The sequence below is a fragment of the Oncorhynchus nerka genome, linkage group LG15, assembly GCF_034236695.1.
Source record: "Oncorhynchus nerka isolate Pitt River linkage group LG15, Oner_Uvic_2.0, whole genome shotgun sequence".
Taxonomy (NCBI): domain Eukaryota; kingdom Metazoa; phylum Chordata; class Actinopteri; order Salmoniformes; family Salmonidae; genus Oncorhynchus; species Oncorhynchus nerka.
In genome coordinates, this window is record NC_088410.1 from 47011662 (window position 1) to 47031371 (window position 19710).

Sequence of the window (19710 nt, forward strand, 5' to 3'; positions counted from 1 at the left end):
AACACCGCCTGTATTTATTAACGTATCAAAATAAAATATTATATTCAGGCAACATATGAGATGTGAATAAGCAACATTTCATTCTGAATAGGAGTGTATTTTCTCTCGCTTCAGCTCAAATAATGGCCACCATTGATTTCAATACATTTTATGTCATTTTTTACGTGGTTGCATCATATTTCTTTGCATACTTTCCGTTGAAGCTTGCATTGATGCATGCTTCAAAATAAGTACAAATGGAGTACACATTCCAGAAGTGCCCTCTGTGCTCCGTTTCGCATACTTTGACTTCAACTCATACTCTGACCCTCCCGTGCTCCAATTTGCGTGCTCGAAGCACGGTAGTATGCATTTTGAGAAACACCCAATGACTCTAGATGCCGAGGCTGAGACCTCAACCGTCCAGAGACGCCATCTTGTTACCGTCTCCCTTGTTTTGCGAAACTCATCCAAAAGCTTTCAGAAATGCCCTGAGAAGAATCCAAACATGAATAGACTTCCTGTGCCTTTCACTTGTTTTGGATATTAACCGGCTATCCCACTTTCTTCAATGTTTGTACAGTGTCATTATACACATGGAAATATACATTGGCCAGAGAGTGGACAAAGTAAAGTACTGCCATTGAATCCCAAGTGGCCAATTTGTTTCTGTTTTGGACCACAAAAGATGTGAGAATGAAACACTCATTGCATGCGTGGCTAGTGAGGCATAGGAAAAAAGGTGAACATCGATCGCTCTTTCTGTCTGTTGACAAGCCAACAAACCCTTGCTTTTTACAACGTTTAACGGTGACTGTTCCTTGACCCCTGCATATAAAAAGAAGCTAAGGGGTCAGTGAGGGGTTGGCAACCACGAAAGCAGTTCCAACAGTTCTCACTCCAAAGGTCATGCTCCATTTGACCCTTGTTAAGCTGTACAGTTGTTACATCACAGCATGCCGGTGTTCACCAGGCAGGAAATCGCTACTGCAGTGTGTGTGTGTGTGTGTGTGTGTGTGTGTGTGTGTGTGTGTGTGTGTGTGTGCGTGCGTGCGTATGTGTACCCCAACGGCTTCAGTGTGTGTCTCTTCAGGTATTTGCTGCAACTGAAAATGGTCCAAACAATGTCTCTAAACCCAAGAACCAAAGACCCCCACCCAAACCCCTCTCTCAGATGCGCAGCTTGTGGAGTCCTGGCGGGGTGGTAGTGGTGGTGGAGGAGGCGGGCCGGGGCTCGATGTCCCTCGTCTTCATGAAACCCAGCAGCTGCTCAGGGATTTCTGCCAACACGTCCTTGGCCAGCCGTGCCATGCTCAGCACCTGGTTGCCCTGGCGGTCTATGTAGTCCCGGAAAGGCACAAACTGGACTATGTCTCGCTCGGCAATGCGCCCCTTAGAGGACACTCTGACCTCGTCACCATCCAGTTCCTCCATCGCTATGGAGCAGAAACAGATAGAGGCAGAAGTAGAGAAATGGGGTAGAGGCAGGGAAAGAGAGGGAGTTAGAGACAGAGTTAGAGTCATAGACAGAGACAGAGAGAGAGTCAGACAGAGAGTCAGAGTCAGGGACAGAGACAGAGATGACGTCACGTAAATCCATTTTTAGACAGAATGCTGTTTGTGTTATTAATGTGTATTGGATTTGTGATAAATATGGCAACCTACCAGTGGAGGCTGCTAAGGGGAGAATGGCTCATAATAATGGCCGGAACGGATCAATTGGAATGGCATCAAACAGCTGGAAACCATATGTTTGATGTTTTTGAAACCATTCCGCTGATTCCGCTCCAGTCATTACCATGAGCCCATTCTCCCCAATTAAGGTGCCACCAGCCTCCTGTGTCACTTTGTTTGCCAAAAGCGCAACTAATAATATAATAGTAGGTCAAAGACATAATTCTGTACATGAAAGCCCCAGAGCAAACATATTTTAAAAACATCTTCCTGAAACTTCATTCTTACATTATTAGGAGTGATTTTAATATAACCAACGGCATCCATATTAGGAACTATTTTCTGAGAACCGACAACATCCTAATGTGGATGCCGTAACTTTCTAACAGACTACATCATGAATACTAATATCTATTTTGGTGGCGAGAAGATGTGGGTCCATCTTATCTGGTGTACTGGAGTAGAGAGGAGCTGGGAGGCAGATGCCTGGCCATGCCTGTGGGACTATACAGTTGGGTTCACACTGATGTCTTTGAGAGAGCATGCCTCAGTCATGGGCAGCAACCCAAAACTACTCAATACCCACCCTCCCTTATCTCCTCTCCTCCAGGACCAGTAACCTGAAAAGCACTGGATAAATAAAGGCAATGGGCTGGAGACCTATCCAGTGCTTTCACCTATGGCTGTAGGGTATAGCAGTGCAGAGAAGAAGAGAGAGGGGGTGAAGGGACAGCAGGATGGCAGGAAAGTGGGGCAGGTGTCTTGGGTAAACCCAGACATGTGGGGGGCATCCCCTGAGTCACTGACTTATACAAAGCCTTCTGCTCCCTTGAATGTCACACACACACACACACACACACACACACACACACACACACACACACACACACACACACACACACACACACACACACACACACACACGTGCTTACAGAGTACACACACACACTCACCCACCTTCTGTTTCCCATGAATTTCACACCCATGAATGTGTGTGTGTACACGCAGGCGCAGGAGTGCTTGGTACACACTGATGATGCACATACGTTCACTCCACACACATATGCACACAAACATCTACAGGTACACAGGTGCATCCAAACAGATGCCCACATGCAGACTTCATGGGAACATGGGAGGCATTTTGGAGAGAGGAACATGGCATGATGGAAAGATTCGAAGAGGGGAAGGATAAGAGAGGAGAGGATGGGAATAGCAGAGGAGAGAGGAGAGGAGATGCGTTGCACTCAAGCATATGTGCGAGAGACAGTCTGTTTGCACAGGCTCCCTGTGGAGAGAAAGAGCTCCCAGTTCCCTCTGACTGAGCAAGAGAAGGATAAGAGAGCGTAGATGAGTCAAATACCCTTCCACCTATAGACCACTTAAAGGTATGCTGATTTCCCAACTACCACACAATCTGGAGCAATCAGTCAAACCATCACAAACCAATACTCTAGTGATTTAATTTATACACTTTTAAATCGCTCTGTCTCACACACACACACACTAGAGACTCACACATAGGCACAAGCATGCATGCACACACATACACACACAACCCCTACGGCAGCTACCCCTGACCCCTCGCACAGCCCTGTGTAGTTTGTAATAGGTCCCAAAGAGACCCCCTTGTCGTTAGGCATGAATAATTTCCCCTTTTCTGCTTCCTTTCCCCAACTACCGGCAGTATCTTTAATTCAAATCACTTAGCCAATTAACTTTTGGAATAGGCATAATGCATAATAAGTGTGCTCCAGTGTTTGCACATTTACTTTGGGAGTGATTGCTTTGTTTTGCTGCTCTCTTGCTAGCTGAAGAGCTTCAGCTTTCCAGCACAACTCTTTCTCACTATGCCAGAAGGAGTGTACACAGCAGTGGCGATCAGTGCCGTTTAAGATGAGGGAGGACGGACAATTTTTGTTGTTGTTGTTGATTAGCATGGTCTTCTTTCTATTTCAGGTATGTTTATCCACGCTTTGTTCCATTTGCTTCCGTTTAAGAAACGTTTTTCACAACAGAATCGGCGGAATGAATACATCACATGAACACATGCAAACACAGTTCACATTCATAGCAGCCACATACAAACAGCATGATCACTTTCTAATAGCCCTGGCCGGGGTTTCCTGGAATGACATTGACCTCATCCCTTCAGTAGATGATGCCTGGCTATTCTTTAAAAGTGCCTTCCTCACCATCTTAAATAAGCATGCCCCTCTCAAAAAAATTAGAACTAGGAATAGATATAGTCCTTGGTTCACGCCAGACCTGTCTGCCCTTGACAAGCACAAAAACATCCTGTGGCGTTCTGCATAAGCATCGAATAGCCCCCGTGATATGCAACTTTTCAGGGAAGTTAGGAACAAATATACACAGGCAGTTAGAAAAGCTAAGGCAAGATTTTTTTTTAGTACTAACTCAAAAAAGTTCTGGGACACTGTAAAGTCCATGGAGAATAAGAGCACCTCCTCCCAGCTGCCCACTGCTCTGAGGCTAGGAAACATTGTCACCACCGATGAATCCACTATAATTGAGAATTTCAATAAGCATTTCTCTACGGCTGGCCATGCTATCCACATGGCTACCCCTACCCCGGTCAACTGCCCGGCACCCTCCACAGCAACCCGCCAAAGCCCCCACCATTTATCCTTTACCCAAATCCAGATAGCCGATGTTCTGAAAGAGCTGCAAAATCTGGACCCCTACAAATCAGCCGGGCTAGACAATCTGGACCCTCTCTTTCTAAAATTATCTGCCGAAATGGTTGCAACCCCTATTACTAGCCTGTTCAACCTCTCTTTCATATCGTCTGAGATTCCCAAAGATTGGAAAGCTGCTGCAGTTATCCCCCTCTTCAAAGGGGGTGACACTCTAGACCCAAACTGCTACAGACCTATATCTATCCTACCCTGTCTTTCTAAGGTCTTCGAAAGCCAAGTTAACAAACAGATTACTGACCATTTTGTATCCCACCGTACCTTCTCCGCTATGCAATCTGTTTTCAGAGCTGGTCGTGGGTGCACCTCAGCCACGCTCAAGGTTCTAAACGACATCCTAACCGCCATCGATAAGAGACATTAATGTGCAGCCCTATTCATCGACCTGGCCAAGGCTTTCGACTCTGTCAATCACAACATTCTTATTGGCAGACTCGACAGCCTTGGTTTCTCTAATGATTGCCTCGCCTGGTTTACCAACTACTTCTCTGATAGAGTTCAGTGTGTCAAATCGGAGGGCCTGTTGTCTGGACCTCTGACAGTCTCTATGGGTGTGCCACAGGGTTCAATTCTCGGGCCGACTCGCTTTTCTGTATACATCAATGATGTTGCTCTTGCTGCTGGTGAATCTCTGATCCACCTCTACGCAGACGACACCATTCTGTATACTTCTGGCCCCTCCTTGGACACTGTGTTAACTAACCTCCAGACGAGCTTCAATGCCATACAACTCTCCTTCCGTGGCCTCCAACTGCTCTTAAACTCAAGTAAAACTAAATGCATGCTTTTCAATCAATCGCTGCCCGCACCTGCTCACCCGTCCAGCATCACTACTCTGGACGGCTCTGACTTAGAATACGTGGACAACTACAAATACCTGGGTGTCTGGGTAGACTGTAAACTCTCCTTCCAGACTCACATTAAGCATCTCCAATCCAAAATTAAATCTAGAATGGGCTTCCTATATCGCAACAAACCATCCTTCACTCATGCTGCCAAACATACCCTCGTAAAACTGACCATCCTACCGATCCTCGACTTCGGTGATGTCATCTATAAAATAGCCTCCAACACTCTACTCAACAAACTGGTTGCAGTCTATCACAGTGCAATTAGTTTTGTCACCAAAGCCCCATACACTACCCAACATTGCGACCTGAACGCTCTCGTTGGAAGGCCCTCGCTTCATACTCGTCGCCAAACCCAAGTCTCTGCTAGGTAAAGCCTCGCCTTATCTCAGCTCACTGGTCACCATAGCAGCACCCACTCCTAGCACGCGCTCCAGCAGGTATATCTCACTGGTCACCCCCAAAGCCAATTCCTCCTTTGGTCGTCTTTCCTTCCAGTTCTCTGCTGCCCATGACTGGAACGAATTGCAAAAATCTCTGAAGCTGGAGACTCACATCTCCCTCACTAGCTTTAAGCACCAGCTGTCAGAGCAGTTTACAGATCACTGCACCTGTACTTAGCCTATCTGTAAACAGCCCATCTATCTACCTATCTCATCCCCATGCTAGTATTTATTTATTTATTTTGCTCCTTTGCACCCCAGTATCTGTCTACCTGCACATTCATCTTCTACAAACTTTTGATCTACCATTCCAGTGTTTAATTGCTACATTGTAAATACTTACAACCACCAAATGGCCTATATATTTTGTCTCTTATAACTACTACCTCATTTGCACTCACTGTATATAGACTTTTTGTTTTCTTTTGTTCTACTGTATTATTGACTGTATGTTTTGTTTATTCCATGTGTAACTCTGTGTTGTTGTATGTGTCGAATTGCTACGCTTTATCTTGGCCAAGTCGCAGTTGCAAATGAGAACTTGTTCTCAACTAGCCTACCTGCTTAAATAAAGGTGAAAAAAAACTTTACTCATTGTAATTCCCTCTCGCATTTACACGCTCTCCTCCTCTTTCACATTTTCCCTTCGCTTGTGGACAACACATCAGCTGTCTGTGACCAGGTGAAAAAACCTTTCAAGCTCAATAATATCTACTTGTGTTAGGATGGATTGTCCTGACATTCTATAAACTCGCCACGGACGCCCTCGCCTTCACGCGCAAACAGTTGTATCGTTGCCAAGCACACAGACATAGGCTGTATTAAATATCCTACCTGCAGCTGAAAATTTAAATTTAAATTAAGAGCGTGTTGTTAATTAAGCTACTGTACCGCTGCTGTGCGTAAATGCGCATTGCTCTTAATTAAAGACGCACTTCCAAACTTTCCATATGCAAACATTCATATCATAACCGCTAACCACTACACACAGCCTACATCATTGTCACCATATTAGCTAGCTAACATCATTGTCAACATAGCTAATAGAACTAACGCATTAGTAAACCCTCTACAGTAATGCAGTATAGTGTACAGTCAGCAAACAGTTTAGCAGTTACACAGCTCTCGTGGCAATAAATTAATAAAACCAAAAGCTTACCTTGACTTGGAATCAAATCAAATCAAAATCAAATCAGATTTTATTTGTCACATACACATGGTTAGCAGATGTTAATGCGCGTGTAGCGAAATGCTTGTGCTTCTAGTTCCGACAATGCAGTAATAACCAACAAGTAATCTAAATAACAATTCCAAAACTACTGTCTTATACACAATGTAAGGGGATAAAGAATATGTACATAAGGATATATGAATGAGTGATGGTACAGAGCAGCATAGGCAAGATACAGTAGATGGTATCGAGTACAGTATATACATATGAGATGAGTATGTAAACAAAGTGGCATAGTTAAAGTGGCTAGTGATACATGTATTACATAAGGATGCAGTCGATGATATAGAGTACAGTATATACGTATGCATATGAGATGAATAATGTAGGGTAAGTAACATTATATAAGGTAGCATTGTTTAAAGTGGCTAGTGATATATTTACATCATTTCCCATCAATTCCCATTATTAAAGTGGCTGGAGTTGAGTCAGTGTCAGTGTGTTGGCAGCAGCCACTCAATGTTAGTGGTGGCTGTTTAACAGTCTGATGGCCTTGAGATAGAAGCTGTTTTTCAGTCTCTCGGTCCCAGCTTTGATGCACCTGTACTGACCTCGCCTTCTGGATGATAGCGGGGTGAACAGGCAGTGGCTCGGGTGGTTGATGTCCTTGATGATCTTTATGGCCTTCCTGTAACATCGGGTGGTGTAGGTGTCCTGGAGGGCAGGTAGTTTGCCCCCGGTGATGCGTTGTGCAGACCTCACTACCCTCTGGAGAGCCTTACGGTTGAGGGCGGAGCAGTTGCCGTACCAGGCGGTGATACAGCCCGCCAGGATGCTCTCGATTGTGCATCTGTAGAAGTTTGTGAGTGCTTTTGGTGACAAGCCGAATTTCTTCAGCCTCCTGGGGTTGAAGAGGCGCTGCTGCGCCTTCTTCACGATGCCGTCTGTGTGAGTGAACCAATTCAGTTTGTCTGTGATGTGTATGCCGAGGAACTTAAAACTTGCTACCCTCTCCACTACTGTTCCATTGATGTGGATAGGGGGGTGTTCCCTCTGCTGTTTCCTGAAGTCCACAATCATCTCCTTAGTTTTGTTGACGTTGAGTGTGAGGTTATTTTCCTGACACCACACTCCGAGGGCCCTCACCTCCTCCCTGTAGGCCGCCTCGTCGTTGTTGGTAATCAAGCCTACCACTGTTGTGTCGTCCGCAAACTTGATGATTGAGTTGGAGGCGTGCGTGGCCACGCAGTCGTGGGTGAACAGGGAGTACAGGAGAGGGCTCAGAACGCACCCTTGTGGGGCCCCAGTGTTGAGGATCAGCGGGGAGGAGATGTTGTTGCCTACCCTCACCACCTGGGGGCGGCCCGTCAGGAAGTCCAGTACCCAGTTGCACAGGGCGGGGTCGAGACCCAGGGTCTCGGGCTTGATGACGAGCTTGGAGGGTACTATGGTGTTGAATGCCGAGCTGTAGTCGATGAACAGCATTCTCACATAGGTATTCCTCTTGTCCAGATGGGTTAGGGCAGTGTGCAGTGTGGTTGAGATTGCATCGTCTGTGGACCTATTTGGGCGGTAAGCAAATTGGAGTGGGTCTAGGGTGTCAGGTAGGGTGGAGGTGATATGGTCCTTGACTAGTCTCTCAAAGCACTTCATGATGACGGAAGTGAGTGCTACGGGGCGGTAGTCGTTTAGCTCAGTTACCTTAGCTTTCTTGGGAACAGGAACAATGGTGGCCCTCTTGAAGCATGTGGGAACAACAGACTGGGATAGGGATTGATTGAATATGTCCGTAAACACACCAGCCAGCTGGTCTGCGCATGCTCTGAGGGCGCGGCTGGGGATGCCGTCTGGGCCTGCAGCCTTGCGAGGGTTAACACGTTTAAATGTCTTACTCACCTCGGCTGCAGTGAAGGAGAGACCGCATGTTTCCGTTGCAGGCCGTGTCAGTGGCACTGTATTGTCCTCAAAGCGGGCAAAAAAGTTATTTAGTCTGCCTGGGAGCAAGACATCCTGGTCCGTGACTGGGCTGGATTTCTTCCTGTAGTCCGTGATTGACTGTAGACCCTGCCACATGCCTCTTGTGTCTGAGCCGTTGAATTGAGATTCTACTTTGTCTCTGTACTGACGCTTAGCTTGTTTGATAGCCTTGCGGAGGGAGTAGCTGCACTGTTTGTATTCGGTCATGTTACCAGACACCTTGCCCTGATTAAAAGCAGTGGTTCGGGCTTTCAGTTTCACGCGAATGCTGCCATCAATCCACGGTTTCTGGTTAGGGAATGTTTTAATCGTTGCTATGGGAACGACATCTTCAACGCACGTTCTAATGAACTCGCACACCGAATCAGCGTATTCGTCAATATTGTTATCTGACATTGTTATCTGATTGTTATCTGATATCCCAGTCCACGTGATGGAAGCAGTCTTGGAGTGTGGAGTCAGCTTGGTCGGACCAGCGTTGGACAGACCTCAGCGTGGGAGCCTGTTGTTTTAGTTTCTGTCTGTAGGCAGGGATCAACAAAATGGAGTCCCAGTGTTGGTTCTTTGGCTTTCCCTAAAGGCAAACTCTTTTTGGTTCCAGGTAGAATCCTTTTGGTTCCAGGTTTCTACCTGGAACCAAAAGGATTCTACCTGGAACCAAAAAGAGTTTGCCTTTAGGGAAATGTAGGACCCTCTGGGGAAAGGGTTCTACATGGAACCCAATAAGGTTCTACCTGGAACCAAAAAGGGTTCTTCAAAGGGTTTTCCTATGGGGACAGCCTAAGAAGATTTTTAGGTTCTAGATAGCACCTTTGTGTAAATAGGGAATAAGGTGCAATTTAGGAAGCATCCACAATCCCGTTCCTTGGTTTTGCCATTGTCGAGTTGTGGCTGACTATTGGCCAATATGGGGAATATATAGGGAATAGCGTGCCATTTCAAGATTGTGCAACAGCTGCAATTGCATCATTATCCAATGATTGACATGAGTATGGTAGGCAGAGAAGGATATCACTCAAACCAAGTTCTCTGCTGCTGCAAATTGTAACTAAAATAAAATGGTACCACAACAGAAATGGGACTCAAGGTAAACTCTTAGAAAAAATGGGTTCCTTGTTTTTCCCATAGGAGAACCCTATTTGGTTCCAGGTAGAACCCTTTTGTGGTGAAAAAGGATCTACTTAGAACATTTAAGTGGTGAAAGAGTTTAACGTAGAACCTTGTATAAGTGAATGAGTTCCAACAAAAAAATATATATTTTCAGAAGGTTCTCCTATGGGGACAATTAAATAACCCTTTATGGTTCTAGGTAGCACCTTCTTTTCTAAGAGTAAGTAGCATGATAATGAAGTAAAAAATGTAAACATCCTTTGCATGAATGGATTGTTTTTTGCAGAGTTTACTCACACATGGTATTATTATTCAGCTCTGCCGTTAACCTTCTGAGCTTAAGCTAGGTGACCCAGGTAACAAAGCCTCAGTGGAAGTCTGATATATCAGGTGTGTTAATCCGGCACCATATTGGAAAAAAATGGACTGAAACAGGGAGGGAATAGATGGGTTGGCTGGAAGCCACGTTTTTATGATTCTGAATGGTCAGACAGCAACAGTGACAAGAAGATACCATGTGGGGAATCGTAGGTGGCTCGTTTCATCTTGTTATTGATACCATGTCTTGTTTTGAGGTGTTTTGACTGATTTCATGTTAATGTCTCAAATTCGCTAGCTAGCTAACCAACAAATGTAACAATGTTTTTGAGACAAGTGCTCATTGTGCAATAAACATTTGAGGATTAAATATAGTTTAAATGTTGTCAACAATCTAAGCCAACCCTGTCTGTGCCCCATAGTTGCGCACGTGCTGGTTTTGTTGCTAAACAACCAACCCGTCTATTGCTAATTTCGTGTTCAATTGCAAAACGTTTTCCATTGCCCTACTCAATACGACCTAGGACTCACTTACTCTGAGTTCCTCTCCACTGAGAGACATGACACAGGAGTCACGACCTGTTACCACATGAGACTAATGCTAAGGATTATTTGGGAAGGGGGAAGGAATCAACACACTCCTCTTCCTGGAGAGCAACTGATAGTATGTTTTTTTTTATTGTTTTTAATTTTAAATTTACATTTATTTTTAGTTATTTTATTCCTTTTGTTTTTCAATTTTGGGAGTCGTTTTCTTTTAGGGTGGATCAGCTTTAATATTGCAGATAGATTGTTACTTCCATCAATGTATTTGTCTGCATCATTTCCAATCCCCCATATATTTTTGGGGTATATATAAACATGCATACACATACACATATATATACAACTGATTTACCTCACCTGGTCCACCTTTTGGGTGGAGTTTGCACTTTAGGAGCAATGGAATGGGGTCAAATAAGCAAACTCCGCCTACCTGGTGCCCTAGGCAAACTAAAAATTAAAAAAACTATTTGGGTGTGCAGGTTTTGGTTCTACCCATACTCAAGCTGCTCTTCAGGATCAAATCAAATGTGTTAAAAGAGTAGAAGAGGGCTGGAGCAAAAGCCTGTACCGCTCCATACCAGATGTGGGTGTCCTTGCTGTACATCTATGATAGGGGGAGATACATTTGGAAGAAAGGGAGAGCAGGAAGGGGATTCACCAGTTCCTAAAACTTCTGGGAAGGTGATTGCAGTTGTTCTGTCACCTACCCTGCTGATCTTTAGTGCACTTCACAGACAGTGACACATTGACAGCCTAGCATTGAGAGAAGAACAGAAGCTGGGTCAGCACCATGCAATTTAAAAGCCCCCCCACCGGACAGACACTTACCATCAAACTCAGCAGGACCCACTCCCACTATGATGATAGACATGGGCAGAGCGGCAGCCTGCGGCGAAAAATCACACACACACACACACACACACACACACACACACACACACACACACACACACGCACAGGAAATGATATCATTATGACGTCCCGTGCCACATTTTGGGACACACACAAACTTAAGGCCCACCAATGTCAACAACACACATCACTGAGTTGTGATGAACACTCACATTGACCACAGCCTCCTTGGTCTGCACCATGTCTGAGATGACTCCGTCTGTGATCATCAACAGCACAAAGTACTGGGATCCGTCAGTCACATCCTCAGCACACCTGCACGGAGCAACACAGCACAGGTTGAAACACAAATCAAACCAAATCGTATTTGTCACGTGCACCCTTCCCAAAATAGTAACACAAGAGGAATAAAATAAAATACACAAGAATGGTGCTATGTACATGGAGTACCAGTGCCAGATCAATATGCAGAGGTACGAGGTACTTGAGGTGGATATGTACATGAAGGCAGGGTAAAGTAACTAGGCATCAGGATAGATAATAATACGAGTTAAATAAAGAACAGAGCAGCAGCGGCAAATGATGAGTGTAAAAGTGTGTGAGTGTGCGTGTGTAATATGTATGTGTGTTTGTGTTGTGTCGGTATGCGTGTGTGTGTGTTGTGTGAGTGTGTATGTGAATGTGTGTGGGTTTTGTGTGGGAGGGTCAATGTAGTGTGTGTGTGTGTGTGTGTGTGTGTGTGTGTGTGTGTGTGTGTGTGTGTGTGTGTGTATATGTTTGTATATATAGTCTAGTGAGTGTGCGTAGGGTCAGTGGAAGGTAGAGTCATTGCAGATAGTGTGTGTACCATTAATTTACTATTTGGCAGTCCGGCTATTTTATTTATCAGTCTTATGGCTTGGGGGTAGAAGCTGTCTCTGAGTCTGTTGGTCCGAGAGCCGTACCGTTTTGAACAGTCTATGGCTTGGGGGGCTTTGGCAATTTTTCGGCCCTTCCTGTCACGTTCTGACCTTAGTTCCTTTATTATGTCTTTGTGTTAGTTTGGTCAGGGCGTGAGTTGGGTTGGGTAGTCTATGTTCTTTTTTCTATGTTGTGTTTTTGTGTTTGGCCTGGTATGGTTCTCAATCAGAGGCAGGTGTCGTTCGTTATCTCTGATTGAGAATCATACTTAGGTAGCCTGTTTACCCCATTTTAGTTGTGGGTGATTGTTTCTGTTTTCTGTGTCTTCACCATACAGGACTGTTTCGTTTTCGTCTTTCACTTTGTTATTTTTGTGTTCAGTGTCTTTTCATTAAAAATGACGAACACTTACCACGCTGCACATTGGTCCGATCTGTCATACTCCTCGTCAGAGGAAGACGAATTGCGTTACACGTCCTCTGACACCGCCTGATATAGAGGTCCTGGATGGCAGGGAGCTTTGCCTCAGTTATGTTCTTAACTGTCTGCACCACCCTGTGTAGCGCATTGCAGTCAAGGGCGGTGCATTTGCCATGCCAAACGGGGATGCAGCCAGTCAAGATGGCCTTGATGGTGCAGTGGTAGAACTCTCAGCCTCTTGAGGGGGACAAGGCGCTGCCATGCCCTATTCACAATTGTGCGGATGTTTGTGTACTATGTTAAGTTTATTTGAGCTGTTCTTGTCATAATATGGACTTGGTCTTTTACCAAATATGGCAATTTTATGTATATCACCCCTAAGTTGTCAAAACAGAACTGATTGGCTCAAACACATTAAGAAGGAAAGAAATTCCACAAATTAACTTTAAACAAGGCACACCTGTTAATTGAAATGCATTCCAGGTGACTACCTCATGAAGCTGGTTAAGAGAATGCCAAGATTGTGCAAAGCTGTCATCAAGGCAAAGGGTGGCTACTTTGAAGAATCTCAAAATAGAAAATATATTTTGATTTGTTTTTTGGTTAATACATGATTCCATATGTGTTATTTCATAGTGTAGGATATAGAAAATACAAAGAAAATAAAGAAAAACTCTTGAATGAGTAGGTGTGTATCCATTCCTATACGGGTCCAACTTTTTTGTCTGGTGTGCATAGAGGGAGACTTTCTTCTGTCTTCTGGTCTTCTGTAGTAATATAGCATACACTTACAACTTTTTGAATACCATTACACTAAACTGTGCTCGATTGCCAGACGTAATATTCCCAGGTAGTCCGTTATTACCACTACATTACTATTCTGTTGTCTAGACTGATGACATAGACTTGTTGCGTTGTTTAGACTGTTGACATAGAAGTGTGTTCCGTTGTTTAGACTGTTGACATAGAAGTGTGTTCCGTTGTTTAGACTGTTGACATAGAAGTTGTAGCTGTCGTGTTTGTGTCTGAGCCGGTTGGCTAGTGCGTCTGCTTGTGGGACAGAGATGGTAGCTAATGGTAAGACTCCGCAGGGCGGACAAAACCCGCTGGCTGACTGTTTGATTGGACAGAGACCCGCTGGCTCACTGCCTGATTGGCTCACTCTCACCGTCTGGATGGAGGTGGAAGAGGAAAAGAGTGAAGGGTAAATGGCACCTCTCTCTCTGTCGGGTAATATCCCATCCTCTCCATCTGTCTGTGTCTAGTTCTCTCTCACTAGTGTGTGAAAGTCTCTCTCCTTCTCTCTCTTACGTCCGTCCGTCGGTCCGTCTGTCTCTCACTATCTCTGTATGTATGCATTTGTCAGTGTCTCTCTCTCTCTCTCTCTCTCTCAAACACACACAGACAAAATCATCTATTAACTTACATTCTACGTAGTATATCAACATTACAAGTGAAATAAAGGACAAGTCAGGAACGCATTGGAGAATGGTTGAATCAGCTGACATGCACAGGGAGAAAGATTGTGGGCCTTTCACTACAATACATGTAGCCCCATTTCTGGAACCACTGGATGGGAGAGGTGGGTGTTATTAGAGAACCAAAATATTTCCCCTAGACTCTTGTTTCTAACTCCACTCAAGGTGTGATGTGGTAGTTATTACTCCAGTCTCTGCTGCTGTGAGGAGTTATATTAGGTAAAGGAGCCCAGAGAGCGGCTTGATTCACCCCCACACCTCACATGTGGACACATCCACATGACTGGAGGGCCTTCCTCCTCCTCATCATCACCATCTCTGTCCCACAAGCAGCCGCATGGGCCAAACCGGGGTGGAGGATGAGCCAAACGAGGGTGGAGGAGGAGGATGACAAAGCCTAATGAGTGGAATGGAGAGAGACTTTTGAGAAAGGGTGAGAGAGAGGACGGTGGAGAGGAGAGACAGAAAGAGAGAAAGAAAGGAAGTGAGAAAGAGAGGAGGGAGAGAGAGAGAGAGTAGGAAAGGAGATGAACGGAAATGATGAGGGCTAAAGGACAAAAATGAGATAATACATAATAGCCAATAATAGCCAATAATAAAGGTATAATAGAAAGAAAGAGAGACAGAGATAATATGTGAAAGAGAAAAATTATATTATTAATCTCATTTCCTCAAACAGGTGCTAATCATCATCATCATTATGCTAATATAGCACCATATTGAACGAGAATTCATGAAGTTCTTGCATCCACAGTCGAGCCACAGCACCCCACTCTATTAAGTTATGCAAAAGAGATGCCGCATTCACTGGAAAGTATATTGCCATACTTATATACACTCAGTATACCAAACATTAGGAACACCTTCCTAATATTGAGTTGCACCCCCACCCCAAAACACACTTCTATGTCAACAGTTTAGACAACGCAACACTTCTACGACAACAGTCTAGAAAACGCAACACTTCTATGACAACAGTCTAGACAACACAACACTTCTACGACAACAGTCTAGACAGCACAACACTTCTATGACAACAGCCTAGACAACGCAACACTTCTATGACAACAGCCTAGACAACGCAACACTTCTATGACAACAGTCTAGAAAACACTTCTACGACAAAAGTCTAGACAACGCAACAATTCTACGACAACAGTCTAGACCACGCAACACTTCTATGACAACAGCCTAGACAACGCAACACTTTCATGACAACAGTCTAGACCACGCAACACTTTTATGGCAGGTGACATCAATAAGAGATCATAGCTTTCACCTGGATTCACCTTGTCAGTCTATGTCATGGAAAGAGCAGGTGTTCTTAATGTTTGGTACACAAAGAATAAACAGGAAGTACATAACAGGGCCATTAGAAAATGTGTTTCATGAAATACATACAACATTTTGGGGGATTTAGTTGTGAGAAATTGTGTATTTTTTACTAAGGTGGGAGGTATGAGACTGTAGTTTGGTGGAAATCCCCATCGACTGACAATGATTGGTCACCATTATGTAGTTGAATGAAAATCCTGTTTAAACTGCATTCATCAATCTGACTCCACTATTACTGTATGTGAATAAATGCAGGCCCTGGGAACCCCTGTGTCACTCCCTCTTTTAATTGACCGCCGTCCGACAAACATTATAACACAGTTTCCCTGTCACAATAAATCCATAGCTGTTACAAACCAAACACGACAATTGAATTAACAGTAACATTCATTTAGACGATGAAAGTTTTCATCAGTTTTCACACCTCTTCTTGCGTCAGTGACCCCAGGACTTTGCTGGGAACTTCTCGTCTCAGAGGATAAGGTGTGTTTCTCCTGTGAGATGCAAATATACGGTCATCCATCAGAACAGTTTCATAAAACGCGATTGAGTCATCACGCTGGGTCTCGGGACCTGCAAGTCGCTAGTCGCGAGTTTCACCTTCTCTCGTTTTTCCACTACAAGACCTTAAGCAGACCATTTAGGGAGAGTCTTTCCTCCTTCCTGGGAAATACCAAGATCACAAGATCTTCTATAATTCATATTCTATGCTCTGCTTATTTCTATGGAAAGTATCCAGGGACACCTTTATAACACCGGAATACCAGTAAAACACTCACACAATGGCACATCTACTATTCCTTTCTAATACTACAACTATTACACCATATAATTAATTATGTTTATATGAACTACATGGCCTTCTCTAGTACTACAGTGTCCTATACAACATTCAGCAACACAACTCCTGACAAGTTTTAATGGTCGCAAGGCCCCATCTAAGCCAATTATTAAGAGTTTTGCAGTTATGTGGAACCTTTAGAGATGGAAAACAAATAGAAATAGAGCACACGGAGGCAGGGGAGAGCAGCTAAGCTAGGCCGTCAGTCTGTCAGAGTGAGAAGGAGTGCGATAGAGACAGAGACAGAGACAGCTCAGGGGAGAACATGTCAGAGTAACTCATGAGGGCTAGGGCAGCCTAAGGGTGGAATACTGCAGAGGAGAGGAGAGGAGTGTGTGTGTGTGTGTGTGTGTGTGTGTGTGTGTGTGTGTGTGTGTGTGTGTGTGTGTGTGTGTGTGTGTGTGTGTGTGTGTGTGTGTGTGTGGTGGGGGGTGGAGGGTAAGAGAGTTTGTGTGTTTGCATACAGTATGTATTTGCATACAGTATATGTGACTCTCGTATCGTTTCAAGCAAGTCAAAACACTGAGTATACACAAACATTAAGAACATCTGCTCTTTCCATGACATAGACTGACCAGGTGAATCCAGGTGAAAGCTATGATCCATTATTGATGACACTTGTTAAATCCACTTCAATCAGCGTAGATGAAGGGAACTGACAACTGAGACATGGATTGTGTATGTGTGGCATTCAGAGGGTGAATGGGCAAGACAAAATATTTACATGTAAGAGCCTTTGAACAGGGTATGGTAGTAGGTACCAGGCGTACCGATTTATGTCAAGAACTTCAACACTGCAGTTAAGAAAGTATTTACAAAAATAAACTGAAGTAAAATATGAATAAATAAAAGAAAAAAAAGAAGAAAAAACAACAACTAATAATTAAGGAGCAAAATAACAGTAGAGAAGCAATATACAAGGGGTACCGGTACAGAGTGAATGTGAGGGGGCACCAGTTAGTCGAGGTAATTGAGGAAATATGTACATGTAGGTAGAGGTAAAGTGACTATGCATGGATAATAAACAGAGAGTAGCTTGCAGCGTACAAAAATGGATGTCAGGAAGCTTGGCCTCAGTGAATGTACTGGGCTGCACGCACTACTCTCTGTAGTGCCTTGCGGTCGGAGGCCGAGTCGTTGCCAAACCAGGCGGTGATGCAACGCTCTCGATGGTGCAGCTGTAGAACCTTTTGAGGATCTGAGGACCCATGACAAATCTTTTTAGTCTCCTGAGAGGGAATAGGCGTTGTCGTGCCCTCTTCACGACTATCTTGGTGTGTTTGGAGCATGATAGTTTGTTGGTGATGTGGAGACCAAGGAACTTGGTGTCCACTCTCTACCTGCTCCACTACAGCCCCATCGATGAGAATGGGGCGTGCTCGGCCCTCCTTTTCCTGTATTCCACAATTATCTTTTATCTTGATCACGTTGGGGGAGAGGTTGTTTTCCTGGCACCACACTGCCAGGTCTCTGACCTCCTCCCTATAGGCTGTCTCATTGTTGTCAGTGATCCTTGAGATATTTCTACAACTTGATTGGAGTCCACCTGTGGTAATTTCAATTGATTGGACATGATTTGGAAAGGCACACACCTGTCTTTTTAAGGTCCCACAGTTGACAGTGCATGTCAGAGCAAAAACCAAGCCATGAGGTTGAACGAACTGTCCGTAGAGCTCCGAGACACGATTGTGTCGAGGCACAGAACTGGGGAACGGTACCAAAACATTTCTGCAGCATTGAAGGTCCCCAAGAACACAGTGGCCTCCATCATTCTTAAATGGAAGAAGTTTGGAACCACCAAGACTCTTCCTAGAGCTGTCCGGCCTGGCCAAACTGAGCAATCGGGGGAGAAGGGCCTTGGTCAGGGAGGTGACCAAGAACCCAATGGTCACTCTGAAAGAGCTCCAGAGTTCATCTGTGGAGAGGGGAGAACCTTCCAGAAGGACACCCATCTCTGCAGCACTCCACCAATCAGGCCTTTATGGTAGTATGGCCAGACGGAAGCCACTCCTCAGTAAAAGGCACATGACAGCCCGCTTGGACTCTCAGACAATGAGAAACAAGATTCTCTGGTCTGATGAAACCAAGATTGAACTCTTTGGCTTGAATGCCAAGCGTCACGTCTGGAGAGAACCTGGCACCATCCCCATGGTGAAGCATGGTGGTGGCACGGTGGTGCTGTGGGGACTGGGAGACTAGTCAGGATCGAGGGAAAGATGAACAAAGCAAAGTACAGAGAGATCCTTGACAAAAACCTGCTCCAGAGTGCTTAGAACCTCAGCCTGGGGTGAAGGTTCACCTTCCAACTGGACAATGACCCTAAGCACACTGCCAAGACAATGCAGGAGTGGCTAGGGGGATAAGTCTCTGAATGTCCTTAAGTGGCCCAGCCAGAGCCCGGACTTGAACCCGATCGAACATCTCAGGAGAGACCTGAAAATAGCTGTGCAGCAACACTCCCCATCCAACCTGACAAAGCTTGAGAGGATCTGTAGAGGAGAATGGGAGAAACTCCCCAAATACAGGTGTGCCAAGCTTGTAGCGTCATACCCAAGAAGATTCGAGGTTATAATCAATAACAAAGGTGCTTCAACAAATTACTAATTAAAGGGTCTTAAATGTCATATTTGTAGTTTTTTTTATACATTTGCTAAAATATAATAAAACAGTTTTTGCTTTGTCATTATGGGGTATTGAGTGTAGATTGATGAGGGGAAAAAACAATTTAATACATTTTCTAATAAGACTAATGTAACAAAATGTGGGAAAAATCAAGGCGTCTGAATACTTTATTAATAATGCACTGTGTGTGTGTGTGTGTGTGTGTGTGTGTGTGTGTGTGTGTGTGTGTGTGTGTGTGCTGTCATTCTCTCACCGTGCCACCTGGTTGATGACAGGAGCAAAGTTGGTGGGCCCGTAGAGCTGAACAGTTCGGAGACTCTGGAAGTAGGCCTCCAACACTCCCTCGATACCCACACAGTTTGGGTTCTCACTGTTGGAGTTCTGTGGGAAACCATGTACAAGAGAGACGGAGAGAGGGAGAGAGAAAGCTCAGATGCATCGAATACTAATGCATCGGAGAGAAAAAAAGAAAAATAATA

At 44.6% G+C, this 19710-nt stretch overlaps 1 protein-coding gene across 1 annotated transcript in view; it reads right to left on the minus strand.

Moving 5' to 3' along the window:
* The window catches only part of LOC115142809 (copine-9-like), a 104244-nt gene continuing 84534 nt past the window's right edge, over positions 1–19710 (minus strand). Inside the window, exons 11-14 of the mRNA XM_065001641.1 lie at positions 19485–19612; positions 11848–11950; positions 11612–11669; positions 1–1415 (exon numbers count right to left, since the gene is read on the minus strand). Coding sequence (XP_064857713.1) covers positions 1150–1415; positions 11612–11669; positions 11848–11950; positions 19485–19612 — 555 coding nt within the window. The 3' untranslated portion in view covers positions 1–1149. The remainder of the gene's footprint in view (positions 1416–11611; positions 11670–11847; positions 11951–19484; positions 19613–19710) is intronic.